The sequence below is a fragment of the Phocoena sinus genome, chromosome 19, assembly GCF_008692025.1.
Source record: "Phocoena sinus isolate mPhoSin1 chromosome 19, mPhoSin1.pri, whole genome shotgun sequence".
Taxonomy (NCBI): Eukaryota; Metazoa; Chordata; class Mammalia; order Artiodactyla; family Phocoenidae; genus Phocoena; species Phocoena sinus.
In genome coordinates, this window is record NC_045781.1 from 8,273,895 (window position 1) to 8,300,006 (window position 26,112).

The 26,112-nt window shown below is 51.4% G+C and overlaps 2 protein-coding genes across 3 annotated transcripts in view; one reads left to right on the top strand and one right to left on the bottom strand.

Moving 5' to 3' along the window:
- The first annotated feature begins 800 nt into the window (after positions 1-800).
- BBC3 (BCL2 binding component 3) lies at positions 801-9,147 on the top strand. 2 transcript variants are annotated; one of them, XM_032614303.1, is made up of 4 exons: positions 801-1,103; positions 3,855-4,143; positions 5,544-5,734; positions 8,019-9,147. In XM_032614303.1, exons 2-4 carry the CDS (start codon positions 3,870-3,872, stop codon positions 8,133-8,135), a joined length of 582 nt encoding a protein of 193 aa, XP_032470194.1. In that variant the 5' UTR covers positions 801-1,103; positions 3,855-3,869; the 3' UTR covers positions 8,136-9,147. The 2 variants fall into 2 exon arrangements, with proteins under 2 accessions (XP_032470194.1, XP_032470196.1); XM_032614305.1 differs by lacking the exon at positions 801-1,103 and adding an exon at positions 1,687-3,475.
- Positions 9,148-13,520: 4,373 nt separating this feature from the next.
- Positions 13,521-26,112, bottom strand: part of SAE1 (SUMO1 activating enzyme subunit 1) — a 74,103-nt gene continuing 61,511 nt past the window's right edge. The window contains exons 7-9 of the mRNA XM_032613936.1: positions 25,783-25,927; positions 18,176-18,245; positions 13,521-14,541 (exon numbers count right to left, since the gene is read on the bottom strand). Of these exons, the coding sequence (XP_032469827.1) occupies positions 14,449-14,541; positions 18,176-18,245; positions 25,783-25,927 (308 nt within the window). The 3' untranslated portion in view covers positions 13,521-14,448. The remainder of the gene's footprint in view (positions 14,542-18,175; positions 18,246-25,782; positions 25,928-26,112) is intronic.

Here is a 26,112-nt window from a genome sequence, read left to right on the forward strand (position 1 = left end):
ACGGTCAATTTCTGACCATTTTAATGTGTCAGCTGTGAGCTGGGGTGGGTGTGTTTGTGTGTGTCTCTGTAGGAGTTTCATCGAGATCAAGCTGTGTGTCCAGGTGTCCCTGTGACAGGTGTTGTGTGTGTATGTGTTCAGCTGAGCCTATCAGGAAGTTTCTATTTCCTGAGAAGCTCTCAGACTGTGTGTGTGTTGTGGGTACCTGCTCAGTGGGCATGCTTGTGAACCTGATAGGTTTGTGGGTCTAGGTGTGCTCAGCATTGTGGGTGTTTGTGCAACTGTGTGTGTCCCTGACATTGTAGTATGTGCGTCCCAGTGACCCTGTTAGCAAGTCAGATTATGTATTTGTGTCTAGATGTGTGAGTGCTCCGTCAGTGTGTGCGTTTGTGCGTCCACGCCTCTGTCCAGGGTGTGCATTTGTGTGTCTGCAAGTCGGCTTGTCCCCGAGGCCCTGTCAGCACGTGACTTTGTGTACCCTGGAGCGCCAGACGGTCAGTCTCCGAACACGTCTCTGGGTGTGTGTGTCTGTGGGTCCCAGTCAGTGTGTCAGTGTGTGTGTCCGGCTGTCCCGCTGTCTGAGCGGCCGATCAGCGCGCCTCCGCGCCCCGGGCCAGGCCCTGCCCCGCCCCCGGCTGCAGGGAAACCCCCCGCGCCGAGGTTGGGGGCGCGGCGCGCGCCAGCAAGTCCCGACTTGTCCGCGGCTGGCGGGCGGGGCAGTGGCGTCACGCGGGGGCGGGGCGTGGGACCCGCCAGGCGGGGGCGGGGCGGGGCGGGGCTGCCGCCGAGCGGGCCCGGGATCTGCCGGGCGGCCTGAGACGCGGCGCGAGCCACATGCGAGCGGGTGCCTGGTGGCGGCGGCGGCGGCGGCGAAACCAGCAGCGGCGGCGGCCAGGACGCGGACGCGCCTGCGGCCCGAGGAGAAGCCGAGGCAGCAACAGCAACGGCAACAGCGGCAGCCACTGCAGTTGAGCAGCAGCAGCAGCAGCAGCAGCAGCCGCCACAGCAGCAGCCGCAGCGAGCGGCGCTCGGCGGGCGCGCCCTCCTGAAGGAAGCCGCCCGCCCCCCATCACCGTCCCCTCCGGCGTGTTCATGCCCCCGGGGTGAGTGTGCGCGCCCCAAGTCCCAGCCAGCGGCGATTGGCCAGGCCGGGTGGGCTCCCTGGAGGAGGTGGCGGGAGTGCACTCGGAGAGCAGTGGGGGGGGGGCGCTAAGTCCCTACACCGTGCCTCCCTCTCTCCCTGCCCTCCCCACCCCCCATGAGGCTGGTGTCGCTGGGCGGGAGGCACTGAGGGTCCGAGAGCGCAGGTGCCTCAGCGGTCTGACGGGTTTGTTTACAAACAATGGGGTGCGGGCTCGGCAGCGCCCCCTGGCGGCCAGTGCGGCTCCGGGGAAGTGAGTCGACCCCGACTGCCCCGGCCCCTGCAGTCCGGGAGGGGCGGGGGGCGGGGGGGGGAACGGCGTGGAGGGGCGGCCACACCCCGGGCGCGCGCGCCCGCCGGGGGCGGCGACAGGGGGCGGCTCGCGGGCCGTGAAGTCTGCGGCTCCTGCGGGCGGGGGCTGCGCCCCAGCAACAGCCTGTTATTGGCCCCGCGCTCGCCTGGCGGGCGGGGCGGGCGCACGTGGCGGCGGCGGGGTTGGGGGGGGTTGTGACAGCGCAGGGGGGCGTCTGGGCCCGCCGTGGGAGCGCGCGTGTGCGGGGTTGTGGATCTGCAGGTGTCTCGCCTGGGTGTGTGCGTGTGTCTGGCTCCGAGTTTGTGCTGGGGTCTGCAGGGAGTGCTTGTGTCAGTCCCGGGGAATGGTGGGGCTGTGGCCCGTCGTGGTGTGCGCGCCGTCCCCATGCGTGTTTGTGTGGGGTTCTGTCTGTGTACGCCGCGCCTGAAGGCGGGTGCTCTGTTTATGTGTGGTGTACCTGTGTTGTGTCCTCTGTGAGAGTTGTCTGTGTGTGCTGTTTGGGGGTGATTCTATGGGTCTGTATTGCCTGCCTGTGTTATAGTGTGTGGTTGTAGTGTGTTGGTGTGTTGCTTGAGTGAGCTGTTTGTGTGTTTACATGTGTGTCTTGCCCGATGTGCTGTGTTTGTGTGTGCTTGTGTGTCTTGCCTGTGTGTACTGTCTGTGACTGTCTGTGACTATCTCCAGGGCATGTGGCTCAGCTAAGCGTTTGTGATGGTGTGCCTGCCCAGTGCCGATGTCTGTTTTCTCTCCAGGTGTCTGTGTGAGTTCTGCGTGGTGTGTGTGTCTGTGTGTGTGTGTGCTGGGGGTTGTCTGGTCTGTTTGCCTTGTGTGTCTGGCATCGGCGTCTGGGAATTGAGGAGCTGGGCTCTGTGGGGTCTGAGCAGAGCAGTCAGTGGATGTTGCTGGCAGCCTCTTGTATGAGGCTGTGTCTGAGCCCGTGTGTGTGCCTGTGTGTGTGTGTGTGTGTGTGTGTGTTGGGTCTGAGGGGCTTGTCTCTGATCGGCTGGCTGGCTCATGTGTGTCATGTGGGCTGCGTGTGTGTAGTGTTTATGTCAGTCACGTGAGACCAGTGTTTTCTGTGGGTGCTTTAGGTGTGCGCGCTGCCAGGGCAGTGTAGGATTAGAGTTAGCTGTAGTGTGTGTGTGTGCGAGTGTGTGCGTGTGTGCGCGCGTGCACGCGTGCATTTGCGTGTGTGTCCGGGGCTGACAGTTGGTGATGGTGTTTGGAGGTTGGGGCAGGAGGGAGGGTTGATGTCTGCTGTTCTGCTGTTGCGTCTCTGTGTTGTTGCCGGCATGTGGTGACGCATCTGGGTCTGATGACATGTGTCTGTGTGTGCCAGCTTTACATGTGTCCTGGGGTCTGAGAGTTGGTGACAAGAGGGTGTGTTTCGGGTGTGTCGGTCCATGTGTGTGTCCATGGAGGTCTGTTTTGTGTTGATATGTGTGTGAGTGCTGAGGTGTGTGGGTCTTATCTGTTGCATGTGTGTTGTCGGGAGGGGCATGTGTGTTTGAGAAGTGTGGCAGTGCCTATTTGGTGTGTGTTTCTGTCTGTGCTTGTGAGGGTTGCATAGTGTGTGTGTGTGTGTGTGTGTGTGTGTGTGTGTGTGTCTGTGGGCCTATTAACAGTGGCTCAGCGGGTGAGATCCTGACAGTTTGTATATGTGTGTGTATGGGGTGGAGGGGATGGGTTGTGCCGGCCACTATGCATTGTGGGGATAGTTCTTCCTGTGGCCTGTGTGTATGTGTGTGTCCACGTTTTGGTCAGTGTTTGTATGTGTGTGTCCTGGGACATCTCAATGTTTCTGTGCAAATGGGAGACGAGTTGGGGGGTCTGGCTAGCCAGTCCTGCGTGAGCCTTTGTGTGTGTGTTGTGTACCCTCCACACACACCCCTTTGGGTCCTGTGTGAGTCCCCGTGTGTGTTGCGAGGCATCACAGTGCCTGGCTGCCCTCCCTGTGTGCCCATCACTGTGTTCCGGAAGTTAATCCCACCAGCGCAGGCCCTGTGTGAGTCCCACGTTGGGTGAGTTTGTGTTGCGGGGCTGTCAGCCCTCATACACACACACACACCTGACAGACCCACAAGTCTGGGTCCTGTGTGAGCCCTTGTCCTTGCTGTGACAGCCATCCTGTGCCTCCTTGTCCCTCATGTGTGCCCATCACCATGTGCACGGGAGGCTATTCCGGCCAGCCCAGGCCTCGGGTCAGCCCGGAAGGATGTGTCTTGAGGGGCCATCACACGCACCTACGGTCCCCTCCATCTGGGCCCTGCGTGTGTTGTGGGCACCAGCCCTGGGCTGCCTGGCCTGCCATGTGTACAGGAGTGGGGTGCCCTGTGTACCCCGGGTGGGATGGGTCCCTGCACTTCCCGGCTGACCGCACCCCTCTGCCCTGTCCTGCAGGCCCCAGGGAGCGCCATGGCCCGAGCACGCCAGGAGGGCAGCTCCCCCGAGCCCGTAGAGGGCCTGGCCCGCGACGGCCCGCGTCCCTTCCCCCTCAGCCGCCTGGTGCCCTCGGCCGTATCCTGCGGCCTCTGCGAACCCGGCCTGCCTGCCGCCCCCGCCGCCCCCGCCCTGCTGCCCGCCGCCTACCTCTGCGCCCCCACCGCCCCGCCCGCCGTCACCGCCGCCCTGGGGGCCCCCCGCTGGCCTGGGGGTCCTCGCAGCCGGCCCCGTGGCCCGCGCCTCGACGGTGAGTGCCCGCCCCGCACCAGGGATGCTGGGAGCCGGGAAAGAGAGACACGGAGGAACCGGAGAAGTGGGAGCGACTGGGGGGAGGTGGCGAGCCGGCCGGGCCACGGGGAGGGTGTGGCCAGTGTGGTCTTTGTGTTGCAAGAAGCAGGAAGACTGAGTGGGAGGCAGGGGGTGGGGGGAAGCTGAATGGGAAGTCCCTCCTGGAATCTGACTGCAGTCCCCGAGTTGCAGCCCACGGCCTTTTCCGGGCCTCGGGCAACAGCTGTTTCCAAACCCCCTTCTCCCGGTCTGGGTCCCCTGAAGCCCCCTGAGGACTGTAGTTGGAGAAAGTGGGCAGAGATGACTGTCACTTCTGGACACTGGGGAGGGGTCGAGGGTGGCCTTTTGCCTTTTATCTGCATTTCTTTGGCCAGGGCCCGCCCTCTCTGCAGTCCGGCCGGAGGAAGGAGTGGGGGAGGGGTAATTGTATGGGGAAAGGGTGGGAGACGGGTCTTGGGGAGGGAAGGGTTAAAGGTCCCCTGCCTGATGGGCTGTTAACTCCGTGGTGCCCGGTTAGCCCCATCCCAGCCGGCACACTCGGTGGCAATGGAAAGATTGTCCCGGTTTCCCTCCCCACCCCATCCCCGGACCCCAGAGAGATCAGGAGAGAGAAAACTTCCCCGGCTCTGTTCCTTGGCAGCAGAGGCAAGAGGAGACCCGATTTCTAGACCAGAGTCACAGGTGTGGAAACTGAGGCCCTGATTTTAGGTCTCAGGGATCCCTCGTGCCAGGACCTGGCGTGACAGAAGGGAGGAAGAGACGTCAGGGGAGCTCAGAGTGTGCGTGTGGGGAGGAGGCAGGAAGCATCTCCCGCATCCCAGCCCCCAGGCCCCTGCTCAGAGGCAGCCACAGTCTGGCCTTCTGGTTTCCAGGCCTCGGCCACATCCGGGGTGTGGCTTCACTGTGGTTGGACACTAGAGGGCAGGAGACCTGAGGCTTGTGACTCTGGGTGTAGTCGGTCACCGTAGCCCTGTGTGACCTTGGACCACTTCTTAGGGTGAGCCTCAGTTTCCCCATCTGTTGAGTGGAGCAGTCAAAATTTGGCACCGTTTTGGAAGGGAAGTATTTAGGTAGGATAAGAGGAAGCACTTCCAAACTAACACGGGTAGTGAGGTGGTGGCTGGCTAGACAGGTGACCCCAGGAAGGCCTCCCCAGGACTTCTTTTTTGCCTGGGGAGTAGGAGCTGAGAAATCTGGCTCTTAAAGGGGAAAACAGAATCTCTAAAGTGAGGTGGGGTGCAGGAGAGAAATCAGGCAGCTAGAAAAGGGAGAAGTAGGCCCTGGATAACGGGTCCCTCCGGGACACCTCAGGGCCTTAGAGGGGCGGTGGGTGTGACCACGGCCCCTGGCTTTTCCCAGGTCCACAGCCCTCACTCTCGCCCGCGGAGCAGCACCTGGAATCGCCAGTGCCCAGCGCCCCGGGGGCCCTGGCGGGCGGCCCCACCCAAGCGGCCCCGGGAGTCCGGGGGGAGGAGGAGCAGTGGGCCCGAGAGATCGGGGCCCAGCTGCGGCGGATGGCGGACGATCTCAACGCGCTGTACGAACGGCGGGTGAGTGCTGGGGGAGGGGTAGACGGCAGGTGGGACTTCCCGCCGGGGAGGGGGCTGCGGCGGCCCAGCCAGATGTGCGGCAGCTGCCGCCCTGCGCGGCGGGGTCGCGCTGGGGACAGGCAGGTGGGAGGGGCGGCGTGTCCGCGGAGCCGCCGTAGGGCTAAGGCCCGCGCCGCCGCTGTCACGGCCCGGGGGAGGGCCGGGGCCGGCTATCCCCGAGCCCTGCAGCGCGCCCGGGGCCCACGGCCGCGGGGACTGAGGGCGGCGCTCGGCTGAGCGGCTCATATATCCCGGGCTATTTATAGCCGGTGAGTCAGCAGCGGCGGCGCTGCCGCGCCCGCCCGCGCGGCTGCGGCGCGCCACCCCGCTTCCCGGGCGGGCCGGGGGCGGGCCCGGAGGAGGCCCGCCCCGCCGGAACCCCCGCCCCGCTTGAGGCTCCGCCCCCAAGGCCCACAGCCAGACCACTCATTAAAACAAAATATTTGAAGCCTGCAGCAGTGAGCAGAGAATAACAAACACCAGGGCGCCCACCACCCAGATCTGTCCAACCTGAACATTACACCCACACTGCTTGCTTATTCAAAGAAAAAACAAAAACCGGATGTTGTGAAGCTCCTTGTTTCCCTCCCTGACCCTCTTCCCCTCACCCCTTCCAAAGGAAACCTCTCAATCCTCTCAAATTGGCCTGTCCATTCCTCTGCAGGTGTTGATTCTTCTACTACATATTTACCAGGCCACAAACAATGCTTAGGATTGTGGGGCGTTTCAGACTTAATATACATGATATAGTATGTGTTCCTCTCCAAACTCTCTGCTTCTCAGTGTTAGGCTCGAGATTCATCCATATGGGCAAAGGAGCTTTAATTCATTCATTTTCATGGCCATGTAGCATTTTATTGGATCGACATGTAGTATCCTTGTTCATTTTCTCATTGGTGAGAAATGTCTCAAAAATTTATTTATTTATTTATTTATTTTTGTTGGTTGATTTGGGCTTTTTTTTTTGGCTCTTCCAAAAAATACACATCTCCAGGTGCACGCATGTGTCTCCAGAGCAGATACCTGTCTGGTCCTCCGGCCCTCAACCTTAGTAAATGATAGCCTGCTCACCAAGGTGACTGTGCCAGGTGGCACTCCACAGCAGTGTAACAGCGGCAGGCTTTTACATTTCTGCCAATCTGATGTGCCCCCTTGGCCACCTTCTCCTGGCTGCAAAGTTTAGTGGGGAGTGATAAGGAGGCAGGCTGGTACCAGGCAGCCCACCCCCAGGCACCCATTAGGATCATTAGGATGGTTTATTTATTTACTTTTTGCGGTACATGGGCCTCTCACTGTTGTGGCCTCTCCCGTTGCGGAGCACAGGCTCCGGACGCACAGGCTCAGCGGCCATGGCTCATGGGCGCAGCCGCTCCGCGGCATGTGGGATCTTCCCAGACCGGGGCACGAACCCGTGTCCCCTGCATTGGCAGGCGGACTCTCAACCACTGTGCCACCAGGGAAGCCCTATCTGACCTTCTTGTTCACATCTGTAAAATGGGTTTCTCCTTCCCACCTTGTGGGGATGAGATTAGGTGGGCCCTGCTAATTAGCACCGGATTTAGCCCTGCATTCAGTACAGGGAGTGGAGAGTACTATAGGTATTCATAAGTTTTTTAGTATTGTTAATTTTTTTTGGTGGGAGGCCTTTTCTTGTATCTAGCTTCCTTCGTTTCTAACACTGTGGAACTGAGATGGTCCTAAAGGCTACCCCCAGCCTTCATCCTGCCACTGAGGAAAGGGCAGGGGGTTAGCTTTACCTCGACATGCTTCCGTGCAGCTTCAGCGCAGATGGTGAACCATTCCCAGTTCTTCCACAGATTGTTCTAGAATTGCTGAGACTGTGGGCTCCCTGCCCCCTCCTGTGTGGCTCACCAGCCTTTTATGGGAGGGCAGATGGGCTGCAATCCAGCCCCACCCCTCAGCCCCGTGTGACTTTGGTTGGGTAACTTTCTCATCTGGAGACCAGGGACTAGGAGACCACAGCTAATATGCGCAGGCCCTGTGCTGAGGACATTGTCTGCATCCCTTCTGTCCTAGTCTCATGTTCCAGAGGACCTTGGCCCAAGGTGGGCAGAGAAATGTATCTGGACCCGATGAACAATGATAATAGTACCGACCCCAGAGGGTTGGTTGAGGGCGTAGCTCACTCTTAGAACCGTGCCCTGTTCCTTGCTGCCCTTCGACCCGACCACCTACGCGTGCCCATCTCAGGGCCACTCTAACTTGGCATTCGCTCTTTCCCTAGAGACAAGAGGAGCAGCAGCGACACCGCCCCTCCCCCTGGAGGGTCCTGTACAATCTCATCATGGGACTCCTGCCCTTACCCAGGGGCCGCGGAGCCCCCGAGATGGAGCCCAATTAGGTGCCTGCACCCGCCCGGTGGACGTCGGGGACGTGGGGGGCAGGACCCTCCCACCTCCTGACGCCCTGGCCAGTGCGGGGGACTTTTTCTGCACCATGTAGCATACTGGACTACCAGCCCTGCCTGTCCCAGGGGCGGGTCAGGGCAGCCACTCCGGACCCAGCCCCGGCCTAGCCTGCGGGGCACTGACGGAGATGTGGACTCCTGGGTCCCTGGCTGAGGAGCCAGGGGAGAGAGGGCTGACGGACTCAGCGTCTGAAGGCGGCGGTGACCGAGGCGGTGGGGACTGAGCCGCCCGCCTCTGCCGCCCATCACCATCTCAGGAAAGGCTGCTGGTGCTGGCTGCCCGTTCCAGCTGCAGGGGTGACACTGGTGGTGGTGTGGGGGGGTGTCTCTCTCTCTCTCTCTCTCTCCCAGTGTTCCTTCACTTTGGGCCTGGCCTCAGGCCCCTGGTGCTTCCCCCCCTCCTCCCGGGGAGGGGGCCCGTGAAGAGCAAATGAGCCAAACGTGACCACTAGCCTCCTGGAGCCAGAGAGTGGGGTGCGTCTGACGGCCGCCCCAGCCCAGCGCCCAGCCATCTTCCCTGAGCCAGCCGGCGGGTGGTGGGCATGCCTGCCTCACCTTCATCTGGGGGTGGCCAGGAGGGGCCCAGACTGTGAATCCTGTGCTCTGCCCGAGACCACCCCCCGCCCCCCCCATCAATCCCATTGCATAGGTTTAGAAGAGAGCACGTGTGACCACTGGCATTCATTTGGGGGGTGGGATATTTTGGCGGAAACCGCCCCAGCCTTAGTCCCCAGGGCGAAGCGCTGGGGGGAAACGGGGAGTCAGGGAGGGGGGGAATCTCAGAAGAGGGAGGAGTCTGGGAGCGGGGAGGGATGGCCCAGCCTGTAAAATACTGTATATGCGCTGCTGTAGATACCGGAATGAATTTTCTGTACATGTTTGGTTAATTTTTTTTGTACATGATTTTTGTATGTTTCCTTTTCAATAAAATCAGATTGGAACAGTGGATACTCTTCCTGCTCTCCTTCCCTGCAGAGGGGCGTGCGCAGAATCTGTGAGCCCTGTCTCGGAGGAGGTGGGGGGCAGTGCACACATCACCCTGAGGTGTCTGTCCTTGTGTTTAAAGGACGGCTCCGGGGGACTTCCCTGGTGGCGCAGGGGTTAAGAATCCGCCTGCCAATGCAAGGAATGCGGGTTCGAGCCCTGGTCCAGGAAGATCCCACATGCCGCGGAGCTACTAAGCCCGTGCACCACAACTACTGAGCCCGAATGCCACAGTTACTGAAGCCCATACGCCTAGAGCACATGCTCCGCAACAAGGGAAGCCACCGCAATGAGAAGCCCGCGCACCGCAACGAAGAGTAGCCCCCGCTGCAACTAGAGAAAGCCCACGTGCAGCAACGAAGCCCCAATGCAGCCAAAAATAAATAAAATTAAAAAAAAAAAAAAAAGGACAGCCCCAGTGCCACTGTGTGCCACCAACCTTCATGCACCTTTCCTCAGCTCCCACTAAAAGCTAAGCCCCTGAGGACAGGGCCTTTTTGGGTGTTTCCTCCTCACTTTATCCCCACTGGATAACGTGTGTCAGGGGGGCTCGATATTTACGGAATAAATGAATGACCTATAACTTACTCAGAAGTCCCACTGGGAGGAGTCCTGGGGAACTGTCAGTCATGAGATGGACCTGGTCCCTGCCCTCAGGGACACAGAGGTGACATCTGGGATCAAGGTGAAACTTCACCCATGTAGCCACCCTAGCATACTCTTAACCGTAAGGCCTAGCGTTAAAAACCTGTGTTGAATTAATACAAGGGGAGGGAATTCCCTGGTGGTCCAGGGGTTAGGACTTAGTGCTTTCACTGTCAAGGGCCCAGGTTCAACCCCTGGTGGGGGAACTAAAATCCTACAAGCCACGTAGCGTGGCCAAAAAATTAAAAAACCAAACAGAAGGGGAGCTTCTACCATGATCTTCGAGAAAACAGGGCAACCAGCCAAATGCTTCCCCTGTGTTGTCTTCCATACAGGACTGCCCCAGACACAGGTTCAGACCCAGCTCTGCCCCTTCTCCTGGCTATCCTCACTGGTAAAGGGGCAGTTCAGAGGCAATGGCCCTTCTAAAAGGGAGAGGAACTTGGCAAAACTTTGAGGATGTACACACCTATGCCAGCAAGTGCCTTCCCGGGCGTCTCCCTTAGAAGTGAACGTGCACAGGTGTCCAAGAGTTGGCAATGTGCAAAGACACCACGTAAGTACCAACAGCAGTTGGAAGGGTAAATCAAGTCTGCTGTTGTACAACAGAACAATAGCAGTGAACAGGAATGAACTAGAACTTTATCCCTATGAATAAACAACAAATAATGGCGAGCAAGTAGCAAAATGATTGGTGGGTACTGGGTGTATACCCTGTGATATTATTACATATTTTCGTCATGCTTACATACTCGTGCATGGGGCCCAAGGCCCTGAGGTGAGGTGGGAGGTGGTGTGCCCACCCAACCATCTGGCAGGGAAGCTCTACTTGGTCCTCACTGCTCCCCTGGCAGAGAATGCGTCCTCCTCCTGCGACCAACGGCCTCCCCTGTCCAGGAACAGTTTGCTGAACTAATTTTTTTTTTCTTTTGGCCGTGCCACACAGTCTGTGGGATCCTGATTCCCGGACCAGAGATTAAACCCGGGCCCCCTGCAGTGGAAGCCCCGAGTCCTAACTACTGAACCGCCAGGGAATTCCTGTCGCTGAACCATTGCTCTGGTTGGATTAGGTCTCGATTTTATTGTTTTCTCTTCGTCAGATTTTTTTTTTTTTTTCGGTACGCGGGCCTCTCACTGTCGTGGCCTCTCCCGTTGTGGAGCACAGGCTCCGGACGCGCAGGCTCAGCCTGGAAGGATTCACTCAGTGGCTGCCAGGGTGCCCTCTGGGAGGTAAATATGAAAAGGGATACAGCTAACATCTACAAAAGGCATCTCACATTTCTCTCCAAAATCAAGTTTAGCTGTTAAGTCAGCTGCTCCTGCTATGTGGCCAACACTGAGCTGACAGGCATGGGAAGAGGAATCTTTTGCCTCTTAGACTTGTACAAATATTGCTTGAATGTTTATTACTAGAAGTTTAAAAACAAAAGCCACTCCCTTCTGGACTCAGCTGAAGGCTGAGCACCTGGGCCTGACTGATGGTTTTCAGGGGTGACTCCTAGGTCTCAGGACCTTGGGAAGGAAAAGCCAGTGTTTTCTTGTCTTCACCAAGATCACAAGAAGCTGAGCCACTAAATGAATGTTTACTAGGTGTCCTGTACAGAAGCCTTCCCCGTCTGCCCACATTCCACCCCTGACTTGCTGGGTGAGGCTCTTTCTTCGCCTGCAATATGGGCACGACACTATCTACCCTCATGGAGTTTCTGTGAGGATTCTAACCATTTAGCTAAAGTACAAGTATTTTGAAAGGGATCAGGCAAGCAGTGCGAGCATGTTAGCTATTATCATAAAACTCTCTTGCTTGCCAACTACAACCTAAACTTCCGTTTCCCCACCTGTAAAGGGGCAAATAGGTGATCCCTCAAAAGATATACATTTATACTTACCAATAAAAAAGGAAGAAACTGACAAAAAGGGTCTGCACTGCAAAGGGAAATCATGAAACGTGGGGCTGCGATGGGACCAAGAGCTTTTTTTTTTGTTTTGAGTAGCACCTGTTCACTAGAACGTTCTGTCCGAAACTTCAACCATTGAGCACCTAACGAAGTTTGGCTACTACACATACCAGAGACAAGAGAAGTGGGGTACAGAGTAGAGAAGGCTGGCAGCCCCAAAGAGAACGCATTTCCTTTCATTTGCTAACTCCAGCACCCCCAAATATCTGCTACCATCTCAGCTCAGATCCCCTCTCTCAGGTGGGCTGCACTATCTCCTGAGATGCTAGAAACCACAGGATAAACACTGTGGACTTCCTGGAGACTTAGGGAGATCTATTCTTTTAACACCAACATGGAATATGGGAAAATATGAAATTTGGAGCAAAGAGAATGAAGACATTTCCTGCCCAGGGCTGGCAGCTTCCAGCATCACCCCCCAGATTCCCAAGGGGTCCTTTCGGGATCACTCAATCTCTGCCATCACAGGTACAGGGGTGGAAAAGTTTGAAAAGCTTCAGAGAAGATTCAACGATTTTGTTTTTAATCCATGCAGACCCACCTGCTCCCCCTTGTGACCAAGGCCCCACATTGCAAAGTAAAGGGTGTAATTAGCTCAAATTTTCTAAGACCCTGCAAGACTCATGCAAGGATTCCCTGACTCAAACACTAATAGAGAAGATTCAACGATTTTGTTTTTAATCCATGCAGACCCACCTGCTCCCCCTTGTGACCAAGGCCCCACATTGCAAAGTAAAGGGTGTAATTAGCTCAAATTTTCTAAGACCCTGCAAGACTCATGCAAGGATTCCCTGACTCAAACACTAATAGGGCCCAGAAAGGGGCAGCTCCAAAAATGCAGCCCTGGCTTCACCTAGGGTGGGAGCAGAGGTGACCAGGCGGGTTGGGGGAATTGAGTTCTTCCTCTCAAGAGGAGATCAGTTTTTTTTTCACTGACTGCAACAGGGCTGAATAGGAAAGGAGCTGATTTATTCATTCAAACCAGCCAGAGGATTTACATCGTGGAAAAGCCAAGTGAGGGTAAGGAGACTTGGAACGTGCTGCTGAGTCAAGACAAACCTGGCGCTCCAACGACTGCTCTGACCCGTCCAGCTGTGGGACTTGGGGCATTTTACTTAATGTCACTTAACCGTTATGAGACCATCGCTCACTTTTTTTAAAATTAAATTTGTATTATTTATTTTTGGCTGCGTTGGGTCCTCGTTGCTGTGCGTGGGCTTTCTCCAGTCGCAGTGAGCGGGGGCTACTCTTTGCCGCGGTGCGTGGGCTTCTCTTCTTGCGGAGCACGGGCTCTAGAGTGCAGGGGCTTCACTAGTTGCAGCACGTGGGCTCAGTAGTTGCGGCGTGTGGGCTCAGTAGTTGTGGCGCACAGGCTTAGTTGCTCCGAAGCACGTGGAATCTTAGCGGACCAGGGCTCGAACCCCTATCCCCTGCATTGGCAGGCAGATTCTTAACTATCACTCACTTTTACTCCTTTTCCACTATTATTACAAGTGCTATCCCTGAGAACAGCCACTACTTAACTGAATTATTCAACAGACAATAAGAATCAGAAGCTTCTGCATGCTAGAATATGAGCACTCTAACTCTTGCTGCATTGCCCAGGAATGGTGACGGAGGGGAGGATCTTTGTGTCATGTTAAAGCATCCAGGGACATTTCTTCAGGTTTAGACAATTGATAGGATCGCTCCCTGTCAGAGGAAGAAGTTTCTAATGTGGAAATAAACAAGCAAATCCTAAAGCAAATAACTTTATTTTAATCATTCCTTTTTAAAGAACCAAGGAAATATAGAAAATATAAAAAAAAACATGAACAGCTGCAATTCGGGGGGTAAATGAAGGGCCGATACAGCCCTTAACACGCGACAGCCTCCAGAGCGAGGGTCGGCACGGCGTCGGAGTGGGGCTCCGTGGGAAGGGCAGGCTCCTTTGTCCCAGCTCACGGCCAAGGAGTCAGAATCCCCAGGGGGTGGGACCAGGGAATCTGCCTTTTTAAAACGAGCTTTCCCGCTAATATTCCATTTGCAAGGTCTCACCCTCATACCCAAGAGGACTTGGTGATATTTCCTCTCGTCCAAAATCCAGGCTGGAACTCAACTAATCCTCAACTAAAACTCAAGAATAGCACACCAGATGCCACCTGTTGTTTTTCAGAGTCTCAAACTTTGGAGGAAATACATTCCGCCTGCCATGTTTTATCCTCTCTAAGGGCACCTGTCTGCATTTGGAACTGTGGTTCCACTAGTGTTTCATCAGTCCTAGGCCTTACTCCCCACCTGAAGTCATGCTCCTCTCTGTGTGACATCAGGCGGGGACTAAGGCCAAGAAGATGGCAAGAGGCTCCTAAGCAACAAGGCGTGCTGGTTCCTGGCGGTGGGGACTGGTGACGCCGCGACGAGGAGTCAGAGGGGGCTGTCCGGTGCTGGCCGCGCAGGCCTGGGACGGGAACGGCGACAGCCAGGACCTACGCCCCTTGCTTAGCAGCCACTGGTGCTTAGAAGCAGCACATGTGTATGACCTCACTGCTCACAGGAAATGGTTTGTATTGGTTCAATGACTTCACTTTTCCCTCGCCTGGAGAGGGCCTTCACGGGGGAAGGGGACAGGGATCACATGTGGGCATGCCGCAGGGCAGCATCACCAGGGCTGCCAAGTCTTGGGTTCACTTGGGGCCAAGGCACTCCACAATCCCGTTCCCCTTCATGCCATCAAAGAAGAAGAAGTTGTTGTGAGGAGGGTCCCTTTGAGACAGGGCCTGGGGAGCAAAACAAGAAGAGGGTTCAGCTCAAGTGCTTTAAAAGGGATAAAATGGAGAAAAGAGAATAAACCCCCAAACTGAAATCTTCTAAAAGCAACGTGGGCAGTGGTTCGCAAGAGACGTTGATTTTGCTCCCCAGGGGCTATCTGGCTATGTTGGGAAACATTTCTGATTGTAATTGTCATGTCCCTTTGCTCTGTCCCTTACCAGCTGTGTGTCCTTGAGCAGATCATTTAGCCTCTCTGACCTTTACTTTCCCCATGTAAAATGAAAATAACAAATGTTTTATCCTAGGGATTAAAAAAGATGCTGTACCTCAAATATCTAAAACAATGCCTAACATGGAGAAGCACCGCTTGGCTAACGGCAGTAATAATTATTTATGACTATTCAACTGAGAAAGGCACTGATTCATTCCAACACGTCTGAGGCTGCAGCCTCCATCACCTAGGGGGACACTCACTGATGCAGAAGCGGTGCTTCCACGAGAAGGCAGTGCTGCCTGCCCTCCACAGGACAGGACAGGGCTGGGGTCCAGAGGGCCTGGGACATACCAGTCAGCCATGAAAATGATGATTATCTCGTGGGGTTAACAGAAGTTCACAGCACTGTTAGAGATGCAGTTAAGAGTCCCTGAAATTACATGCTGAATCATGTGTGTACCTGTGTGTACTGGGAAAGGTCCATAGGCGATAGTGGACATTTTCAACGCAAGAAGGGTTACTGTTTAAAGAGGAAGGCATCACCTACGCAGACTGCTAGGCAGGGTGTCAAGGTTTCCGGGAGCACCATGCTGTCATCCCTAAGGCAGGACCTCCTTTACAAGGTTGGGAGTGTGCTCTAAACATCCCGAACCTCTCCTCCTTGGACTGAGTGCCAATCCCAACCCACTTTCTCATCTGTAAAATGGAAACAATTATACCTATTCCAAGTGGTTATTCCGGAAATAACCATTCTTCTGAGGAAAATGTATTGAGCATCTACTCTGTGTCAGGTATTGTGCTAGATATTAAGGATTCTGAAGTCCCTCCCTGCCTGGGGCTTGGATCAGAGGTTTGCTTCTCTGGGCTGGCATATGAAATGGCAAATAAATGGCCCCTGCCTGCTAGGGCCCCTGGTGAGTAGGAAATGCGATCAAGCTTGTAACGTGTCGGGCATGTAGTAAATTCTCAATAACTGGGAGCTGCTATGACTAACGGGGGCCAGAGGTCCTTTCCCAATAGCTGAGGCCCCAAGCACTCAGCCAGGGGGAAGGGCCCAAGAGCCCACAGGTGGATCTTAGGCCCGAGAACCCGAGTTCCAGGAGATGCTACAAGGCGTTTTCACGTGGAGCCTGATAAGGCTGCTGCTGTCACTCTCACCTCTAGTACTCTAGGTGGGGAGACCGACCGCGGACAGTGGGGAGAGAAAAGGAGGATGATTAAACCCAAGGAAGCGGGACATGACAGAGGACATGGATCATGGATAGAACATGTGGTGTCTGGAATGATGCAAGGAAGGAGGGAAACAAAGATGATTCCAAGGAAACAGACTTATACATTTGCCCCCTCATCTTCCAATGTTTACTTTTTACGGGTGGTCAGATGGTCCCACCAGGGAAAAGGGGGAGGTCCACGGCCCTCAGATTGCAGGCCTTTACCGCCAGCTGGCCAAAGCTGAAAGGGTGTTAAGTAAGGGGGAGTGGTGGGGACAAGACAGCAGGGCATGGGGTGAACATGGGGCAAAAGGTAAAGTGCTTCCCAAGCAAGACGGGGGTAGGAGGAGATTCCAAACACACCCAGCAACCAAGAATGCAGAGTACTCTGGCTATCTGGGATAAACAGAAACAAGATGCTGGGCAACAGCTGTCCCCTGCAGGCAGGAAGGAGGGGGCTGCACTAGAGGTTAGGACTGGGATGCAGAGAAGCCCCTGCACACAATGGGGTCAGGGCCACCTGCCTGACCCACAATCTCCATCCCACATGAAAAACTCAGGGAGCAGCTTCTCAATGGGAGGTATGGAGGTGAGGCTAAGGGTGCAAGGATGGTGGCCTCGGGTCCACACAGAGCCCTGCCGGACGGGAGGGCCTTTAGGAAGGGCACCTGAGGCCTGATGGCAGAGCACAGGCTCAGAAACCACATGGCAGGAGCTCGAGTCCTGGCTTCGCCGCTTCTCTGCACCTCAGTGCCTTCTTCATACAGGAGGGATCACCAGCTCCTACCTCTTGGGTTGTTGTAAGGATCAAATGAGTCTACCCACGTAGGGAACATGGTCTCTGTGCAGTAGGTACGTATGAGCTTTCAATAAATATCTACTATTGTTGTCGTCACTGTAGGCTACAAAAAATATATTATGTTCCCATTCCCCCCCTTATTTTTCACTGTACTCTTTCCTGCCAAGACTCTATAGGCAGCCTCAGAATCCTTCTCAACACAGTCCTCTGGGCAGCCAACTTCTCAGACTGGGGACACAGCTGAACTTTTTTATCAGTCTGGGTTAAGCAGAAGGCATGAGCGAGAAAGCAGGCACAGCATCCCACGCTTCTCCTCTTCTCCACTGTACCTCCTCGGTGCTCACCCCTACTGCCTATGACTTAGAAAGTTAGATTTAGGGAAACAACTGATCCACAGAGAAGGATCAGGAAAGAAGAGAGAAAAAAAAGGCCTTGAGAGGATGGTGGGACCATCAAATTGAGTCAAATGTTTCCAGAGCAGGACAAAGTAGTGAGAGCTGGTCTCCAAATCGTCCTCCTAAGCTCAAACCTGACATGTAAATGGACGTGGAGAATTATTTGACCAGGCACGACTCTGCCCCATGAAAGAAAAGGACACCCCATCACTGCAAGTCCACTAAAGCAGTTAAGAACCTGCAAAAGGCAAATTCAATATCTTTGGGCAAAGATCAAAAGTCCCCAAAGAAAGTAAAATACATTTGGGGGTATGCTATAGTTCTGGCAACTCAAACGTTCCAGAAGAGACTCAAAAGGCTGTGCTAGTTACTTGGTTACCCCATGACCCTACATGAAATGCTTCCCTTCTGAGAGGGACAACGACACCTGCCTAATGTGGGCACAGGTCACCCTGGATAGAGCCTTGGGGGGCTCCTGGCACACTGCACAGGCTCCACTGGTACTGATCTCCCCCTGCTCTATACATGCCTATGGTGTGTGCAGTAACAAGAGGGTGCTTTGACACCATGGCCATGTGTGGAGGGAAACCGTGAGGCAGAGGTGGAGAAGCACGGGTCATGGAATCCCTTCTCTGGGCCTCGGTGTCACCCCTTAAATGGGGGTCAGGACAGTGCCCATTTCATAGAGCTGCAAAGGCAGAATACCTGACAAATATCATAAGTGCCAGATGACTGGCTGGTATAGTCAGGGGACGGTGGGCAGCACCTCACGGGCTCTTTGTCCAGCTCTGAGTAGGCAGGCACTCAAAGGTCATTTGCCGCAGGCCCACCTAGATGGGCTGGAGAGAAGAGGATGGGGTGGAAAAAGGAAGGAAGGAAGAGAATGTGGAGGGCAGGAGACAGGGTGAGTGGAGTCAGAGAAACCAGGCAGCTCTCTAAGACAGTCCTGGGTTCTCTCTGTTGGCACATCCAAGGTCATGGTGCGGAGGGTCAGCGATTTTCTATGCCACAGTGACTTTTTACCTTCACAATTTCCTGGGCCAGGATCCCTCCAACCACTGCACACACTGGGGCCATCTCAGAGAAGCAGTACCTAAAAGAGAAGACAAATGAAATGGCGCACTGAGGAACAGGGAGGCTGGTAAGGACATCTGGAAAAGGTCAGTAGTAGGTTCACCTGAATGAAAACATCTCCTACCAGGAGGAGTCAATTCAGACAGCAATGCGAATGCTGGCAACTAGGTGTGAAAATTAAATCTGATCCAGGTTAGTAGGTGGCTGGGAATGACCTCTGAACCTTGGCAGGCAAGAATTGTTTCACAACTTTTTTTTTTTTTTTTTTTTTTAAGTTAAAGGAAAGGCTATATCTGTGCGTCCTAAAAATAAAGTCCTACAAATATCAGATGTTTCAGTGCCCTGGTCACATTCTCGCAATTCTCTCCTGACCCACATGGGCAGTGGGTTCTATATGCTCTTCCCAGACAGATGTCAGGAGCAGGCCTGTGTTAACATGCAGAAGGCACAGGAAAGTTGGGGCCCGAGATTAAAGCACGGGAGCAGAAAAGAGCCTTCACTACCCACATAGCTACCCACCCTTCTGGGCCAGGATGGGTATCCAGAGGAGAAATTTTAGCTAATATTGTCACCTGCCCCAATTACCCATCCTGGACAGCCAAACGCCTTCTCCCCCCACCTCCCCAGAGGAAGCATGCCTCGCCAGTTCCCATCCCTGAACACAAAGGGGTTTTTTAAATGAGCAAATTGAGGTGCAGGCAAGTTAAGAGGAAAGCTTCCCTACGGAACCCTACCACGAGGAGACCACCTCCCGTCTTCTTGGTTTGGTACACACCCTTCTAGACATTTTTAAAAGGGCACATATCTAAACATATATAATTTAAAACCCAAGTCATAGCAGCTGTTATTCATTGTGCCCTGTAACCTACTGATGGATATTTAAGCGGTTCAACATTGTGACCATACATCTTGGCAGTGGTGTCCAAACAATTCCTTATGGCAAATTCCAAAATACAGAATTGTTGAGTCCTGACACATTGTGCCAAAATGCCCTCCAGAAAGGCTATACCCATTCAGCTCACATCAACTGTGCTTGGGGATGCCCATCTCCTCACCCCCTGGCCGGGCCCAGCACTCCCATCTGTCCATCCACAGAGGCAGCTCTTCCTCCCGTGTACCAAGGTCCACTGCAGAACTATAAAATACACAGAGAACTATGCCAAAGCGAAACTAGTCACCATAATTCTACTACTCAAAGACAGTCAAATGTGGGAATATCTTTCCTTTAAAAAAAAACTCACAGGGCTTCCCTGGTGGCGCAGTGGTTGAGAGTCTGCCTGCTGATGCAGGGGACACGGGTTCACGCCCCGGTCCGGGAAGATCCCACATGCCGCGGAGCGGCTGGGCCTGTGGGCCGTGGCCACTGGGCCTGCGCGTCCGGAGCCTGTACTCCGCAACGGGAGAGGCCACAGCAGTGAGAGGCCCATGTACCGAAAAAAGAAAAAAAAAAAAAAAATTCACCTACATTCTATGTGATCGTACTATACAAATTTAACACTCTGCTTTTTAAAAATCATCTTAACAAAATGCCAGCAAACCAAACCAGCAACATATAGACACATGATCACTTCAACAGACACAGAAAAAGCATGAGACACAATCCAGCACCTCTTCAAGATAAAAACACTCAACAAACTGGGAAGAGAAGGAAATTTCTTTAAACTGATAAAGGGCGTCTACGAAAAATCCACAGCTAACATCTTACTTAATGGCAAAAGACTGAAAGATCAGGAACAAAACAAGGATGTCTGCTATCACCACTTCTATTCAACATTGTGCTGGAGATTCTAGCCAGGGCATTTAAGGAAGGAAGGAAAAAGAAATAAGGGGCATCCAGACTGGAAAGAAGAAGTAATATATATATTCATAGATGACATGATCTGGTATACAGAAAATTCTAAGGAAACCACAGAAAAATTATTTGAACTATTAAATTCAGCAAGGCTGCAGAAGACAAGATTAACATACAAAAATCAATCTATTTCTATACATGAGCAATGAACATCCTTAAAATGAAATTAAGAATTTGATTTACAATAGCATCCAACAGAATAAAATATTTCAGAATAAATTTAACAATAAATGTGTAAAACTTATACTCTGAAGACTATAAAACATTGTTGAAAGAAATAAAAGACCTAAATAAATGGAAAGATATCCCCAGGCTTATGGATCAGAAGACTTAATATTGTTAAGATGGCAATACTCTCCAAATGTTACTGGGACAACTGGGTCTCTAAAGGCAAAAGAATTAATGTGGACCCCTACTTCACATCATGTACAAAGGTTAATTCAAAAATGGATCACACACACACACACACACAAAAATGGATCACAGACCTATATGCAAAAGCTAAAACTGTAAAACTCTTCAGACGGGAACATACATGTAAAAATGGGGGGAAAAAAGATAAATTATATTTCATAAAATTTAAACATTTCTACTTCAAAGGATACTATCAGGAAAGTGAACAGACAATCCACAGAATGGGAGAAAATTTTTACAAATCATGTATCTGACAAAAGGACTTGTATCCAGGGACCCCTTACAATTTAACAATAAAAAGATAACCCAATTTAAGAATGGGCAAATGATCTAAATAGACATTTCTCTAAAAACATACACAAATGGCCAGTAGGCACATGAAAAGATGCTCTACATCATTAGTCATTAGGGAAATGCAAATCAAAACCACAGTGAGATGCAACTTATTACCCACTAACACTGAAACAGACAGACAATAACACTTGTCGGCAAGGATGTGGAGAAACTGGAATCTGGATAAAGTGCTGGTGGGATAGTAAAGTGGTGTGCCCACTGTGAAAGAGAGTTCAAATTGTTAAACAGTTACCATATGAGCCATCAATTCCACCCTTTGGTATACATATCCAAGAGAAATGAAAACTTATGTTCACATAAAAACACATGAATGTTCATAGTGGCTTTACTCATAATTGCCAAAAACTGGGGACAACCCAAATGTCCTTCATCTGGTGCATCAACTGTGGTACATCCATACAGTGGACTACTACTCGCAATAAGAAGAAATGAGCTATCGATTCGTACAACGTGGATGAATCTCAAAGGTATTAGGCTAAGGGAAAGATGCCAGACTTGAAAAGACTACACATGCTGTATGATTCTATTGAAAAAGGCAGAACTACAGGGACAGAGAACAGGTCAGTGGTTGCAGGTAGGGAAGGGACTGATTACTCCAAGGCAGCATGAGGGAATTTGGCAGAGAGAGAGAGAGAGAGAGAGAGAGAGAGAGAGAGAGAGAGAGAGAGAGTGTGTGTGTGTGTGTGTGTGTGTGTGTGTGTGAAAACTTTCCTGTATCTTGTTTATAGTGGTAGTTACGCAACTCTGTGTCTTCATAAAATTTTATGGAACTTTAAAACAAATAACTCACAGAACTGCATAACAAAAAAGAATAAATTTGACTGTATGTAAATTAAAAAAATAAAACCAAAACACCATGAGGAAACAAGAACAAATTTCACTGTATAAGTCTAAATAATAAAAACTAAACAAGACAAAAACAAGCATCATCTCAAGACATAATCAGACAAGTTCAGAATATGGGATATTCTACAAATATAACTGGCCTGGACTCCTAAAAAAAAAAAAAAAAAAAGGCGGTAAACTGTTCTAGATCAGGAGTTGGAAAACTTTCTTTGTAAAGAACCAGACATTGGGCTTCCCTGGTGGCGCAGTGGTTGGGAGTCCGCCTGCCGATGCAGGGGACGCGGGTTCGTGCCCCGGTCCGGGAGGATCCCGCATGCCGCGGAGCGGCTGGGCCCGTGAGCCATGGCCGCTGAGCCTGCGCGTCCGGAGCCTGTGCTCCGCAACGGGAGAGGCCACAGCGGTGAGAGGCCCGCGTACCTCAAAAAAAAGAGGCCCGCGTACCGAAAAAAAAAAAAAAAAAAAAAAAAAAAAAAAAAAAAAGAACCAGACATTAACATTCTGCTTTAAAGCCAAATAATTTTTTGGCTTTATAGGCCATATGGTCTCTGTTTAAACTCTTTGTAAAAACTCTACAAAAGCTGTCACAAATAATACACAAATGAGGTGTGGAATAAAACTTTATTTACAAAAGCAGGTGGCAAGCCACAGTTTGCCAACTCCCGGATTAAAAGAAGCACAGAACCAAATGCAACAGGTGAACTCTGATGCATTCTTAAGCATCATGTCATCATTCTGCCCCCTCCCCAAAATGAAAAAACAAAATATTAACAACTGAATCTAACTGAGTGGTATATAGATGTTTACTACTGTTCACTATTCTTTCCGTTTTTCTGTATGCTTGACATTTTGCATATCATTTTTAATCTGTGTATTTGCATTTGCTCTGTAATATTAACTCTCTAATGCCTTTCCAATTTCTCTTTCTTATAAATATGATAATGAATATCTTCTGTACATAAGTATTTGCTCACATTATTTCTTTCGGGTATAGTCTCATTATCAAGGAGCAGAATTACTGGGCTAAAGAGGGAACACTTAAATGACTCTCGATACTTATTTCCAAACTGCCTCCTTAAAAGGTTAAGAAGGGACCTTTTCCCATCATGCTTACTAACAATGAGTATGTTTTTTTTAATCTACAAAGGATTTTTTTGATTTTACATATTCTCTGATAGAAAATATATAAGAAAATATGATAACAAATTCAGTGATTTTCTCTGGTTAATGGAATTATGAGTAATTTTCATTTTCCTCTTTTTAAATTGTTTTTTATAACTTTTATAAAATTTTTAAAGGTTACTTTCCATTCAGTTATTACAAAATATTAGCTATACATGGTGCAGCCAAAAAAAATAAATAAATACTGGCTATATTCCCCGTGTTGTACAATACATCCTGGAGCCTGTCTCATACCCAATAGTCTGTGCCTCCACTCCTCCTCATTTTCATCTTTGAATTTATTCCACACGATCTGATTTTTCCATAATATATATATATATTATCTCTGAAACTTAAAAACCAGTAAGTTCACAAAAGGACAAATATTGTATAATTCCACTTATACAAGATACGTAGAACAATCAAATTCATAGAGACAGAAAGCAGAATAGAGGTTACCAGGGGCTGGGACAGCACAATGGGAAGTTAGTGTTTGACAGGGACAGAGTTTCAGTCTGGGATGATGAAAAAGTACTGGAGATGGATAATAGTGACAGGCACACAACAATGTGAATGTACTTAATGCCACTGGCCTGTCCCTTTACGAAGGTTAAAATGGCATAATTTATGTTGTGTGTATTTCACCACAATAAAAAAAATTTTTAAAAACGGTAAAAGTTATATTACACATACAAATTATGAATGTTCATCATAAGTGTTTATAATAGTGAAAAACTATAAATAACTCACATAGCCACCAACAAGGTAATGGCTAAATAAATAACCATACGGCAGACAATGAAACATTAGGCAGCACAAGTGAAGTTATGGATCTGTATTTGTGACACAAACAAGCCCATGATATGCTGGAAAAAGAAGGCTATCACATGAAAAGTACAATCTCATCTTGATATTTAAAAAGAGAAAAAACCTGAATAAATACACATACTGATGTCTGTGAGGCTAAACCCCCAAATTAAACCCCAAGTTAGCAGTGGCCAGTTCTCACTGGGAGGACTATGGATGATCCTTTTCTTCCCTTTTATATTTGCTGGCAATGGGCATCTGTTACTTTCATAATCAGAAAAGCAATAAAGCTCTCTGAAAAGAGAATAAATAACATAACATGAAGGGACAGGACAAGCAGATCACAGACAGATGAGGGAAATGGAGACTTGGGCACAGCTTTCCCTACTCAAGTAAGCACACCCTGCTCGGAGCTGGCAGTGGGTAATTTGTGAGGGTAGCTCAGCTGCCAGACGGCGGCTCATTTCCTTGCCGCATCCCTATCCCATCTCCACCAGCCTCATCTCCACCAGCCACAGACGGACTTCGAGAGGCCGTCAACCACCTCTTACTTAAAAGGCAATAGAGAGGGAGCGCCTGAGCACACGAGGCGTAGTCACGGGAAAGTGGTTTCTGCAAAGGGGTAGGGGGGACACACTTTGGAGAGGAAACTAGTCGGCAGCTAGTCCGGCTGTTAGCAGTTAGGCTGTGGCTTTCTCCCTCTGGGAAGCGGGGCCTCTGCCACTGGCTGGCGATGCAGAGGCAGGCCGTTCGTCACTCTAAACACCCAAATCAGTCACTCGGCGGCACGCTCAGGCCCGGCACGCGGCACTGGGTGTGCTCGGTGGCCCTGCGGCCTGGCTACGTCTACTGAATCTGGAGCCCTGCAGAGCCTGCCCGCCTCCTGCCACGAAGGGCAGAGCAGGCACCACTTGCTCCTCCACTAAGAGAAGTGTGCCTGCTGTTAGCCCGAAACAGGGACCCCATCCCAGCCTGCAGTGTCATCAGCCCCAACCTCCCAGTGCTAATTTACAAAAGCACCTTGTAGACAGCTGCCTCTTTCTGGCTGAGGGCCCGGCAGGGGATTCAAAGCCCACTGCCGGTCTTAAATCGGCTGAGGTTTGCTAGTGTCTAAGTGAGGATCCCAGCCACGAGTGAAGAAGGAAAGGACGAGGGAACGAAGGGACTCTGATTCACTTTATTGCTGAAAAGGAACCAAGGTACTGTGCTGTTACCAGCGATTAGCAGTGTGGTGAGATCTTGGTTGGCTACTTACTAAAACCTTGGACAAGTGACTATCTTTCTGAGTCTCAGTTTCTTCATTTAACTGAGAAGAAAATAATAATACACACTTCGAGGATTATTGTAACAATTAAACATGGCCGTGTTGGTAAAGCACAGAAAGTCTTCAATACGTGGTGCTGTTGTTATTAGCTGTATAACCTCATAGTCACTGAACTTCTCTGAGCTCTAAATTAACTTTTCTTCTCCTATAAAATGGGCTGTTGTCAAGAGAGAGCATGTACAGAAAACAACTACCACAATGCCTGGTATTATAACAGCTGCTCAGTAAATTCTAGCCATCATTATTACTGTACAAGCTGGAGCACAGCAAAGCAGTTTAGGGAGTCCCCCAAATACACCGAAAGAGAGTGAGAGTAATGAGATGACCCCAGAACTCCTTGGAAGGGGTTCCTGACCCAGTCTCCCTTTGGACCGATCCAATCAAATCCTAAACCTGACTGTGTATAAGAGCAAAAGACTGGTCGCCTAAGGTGAAAGCATCCCAGCACCTAAGGGCGAGGACACTGGGACAGGGATGCCTTTGCTGCTGAGGGCATAAACTGATAGGTCATCAGTGGAGGGCAATGGGGCAATATCTACCAAATGATAAACCCATTCTTCTGACCCCGCCACTCCATTTGTCGTGCAGTTATACCTGCACACATACAAGGTCACCTCGATTTTTCATATGCTGCTGTTATACCAACAGAAGGACAGAGGGCCACAGGAGGTGGCAGAATGTGGCAAAGGAGGCTCTCCTCAGGGCTTTCGGTCTTAATAAAGCATCTCCCCAAATTAAGGCAAATACTGAAAACAGACATTTATCAATCTAGGCTAAACTGTGATAAGTACTGAGACCAACCTGACAAAGTCTTCAGGAAGCAGGTCAGGATTAACACCCAGGGAGTCAAGCACATCGTTTCGAATCTGGAGCAACAACTCAGAATCTTCCCCGAAGGTATCAGAATTAGGATCTCTTCCTTTATCTGTGCGGAACTTCAGGAGCACTGGGAAAGGAAGAAGACAGGTTAAAAAGCAAGTCTTTTCACAACCTACAGACTGGGAGAAAATATTTGCAAATAATGTGACCAAAAATGGCTTAATTTCTAAAATATACAAACAGCTCATACAACTCAACAACGAAAAAACAAACAACCCAATCGAAAAATGGGCAGAAGACCTAAATAGACAT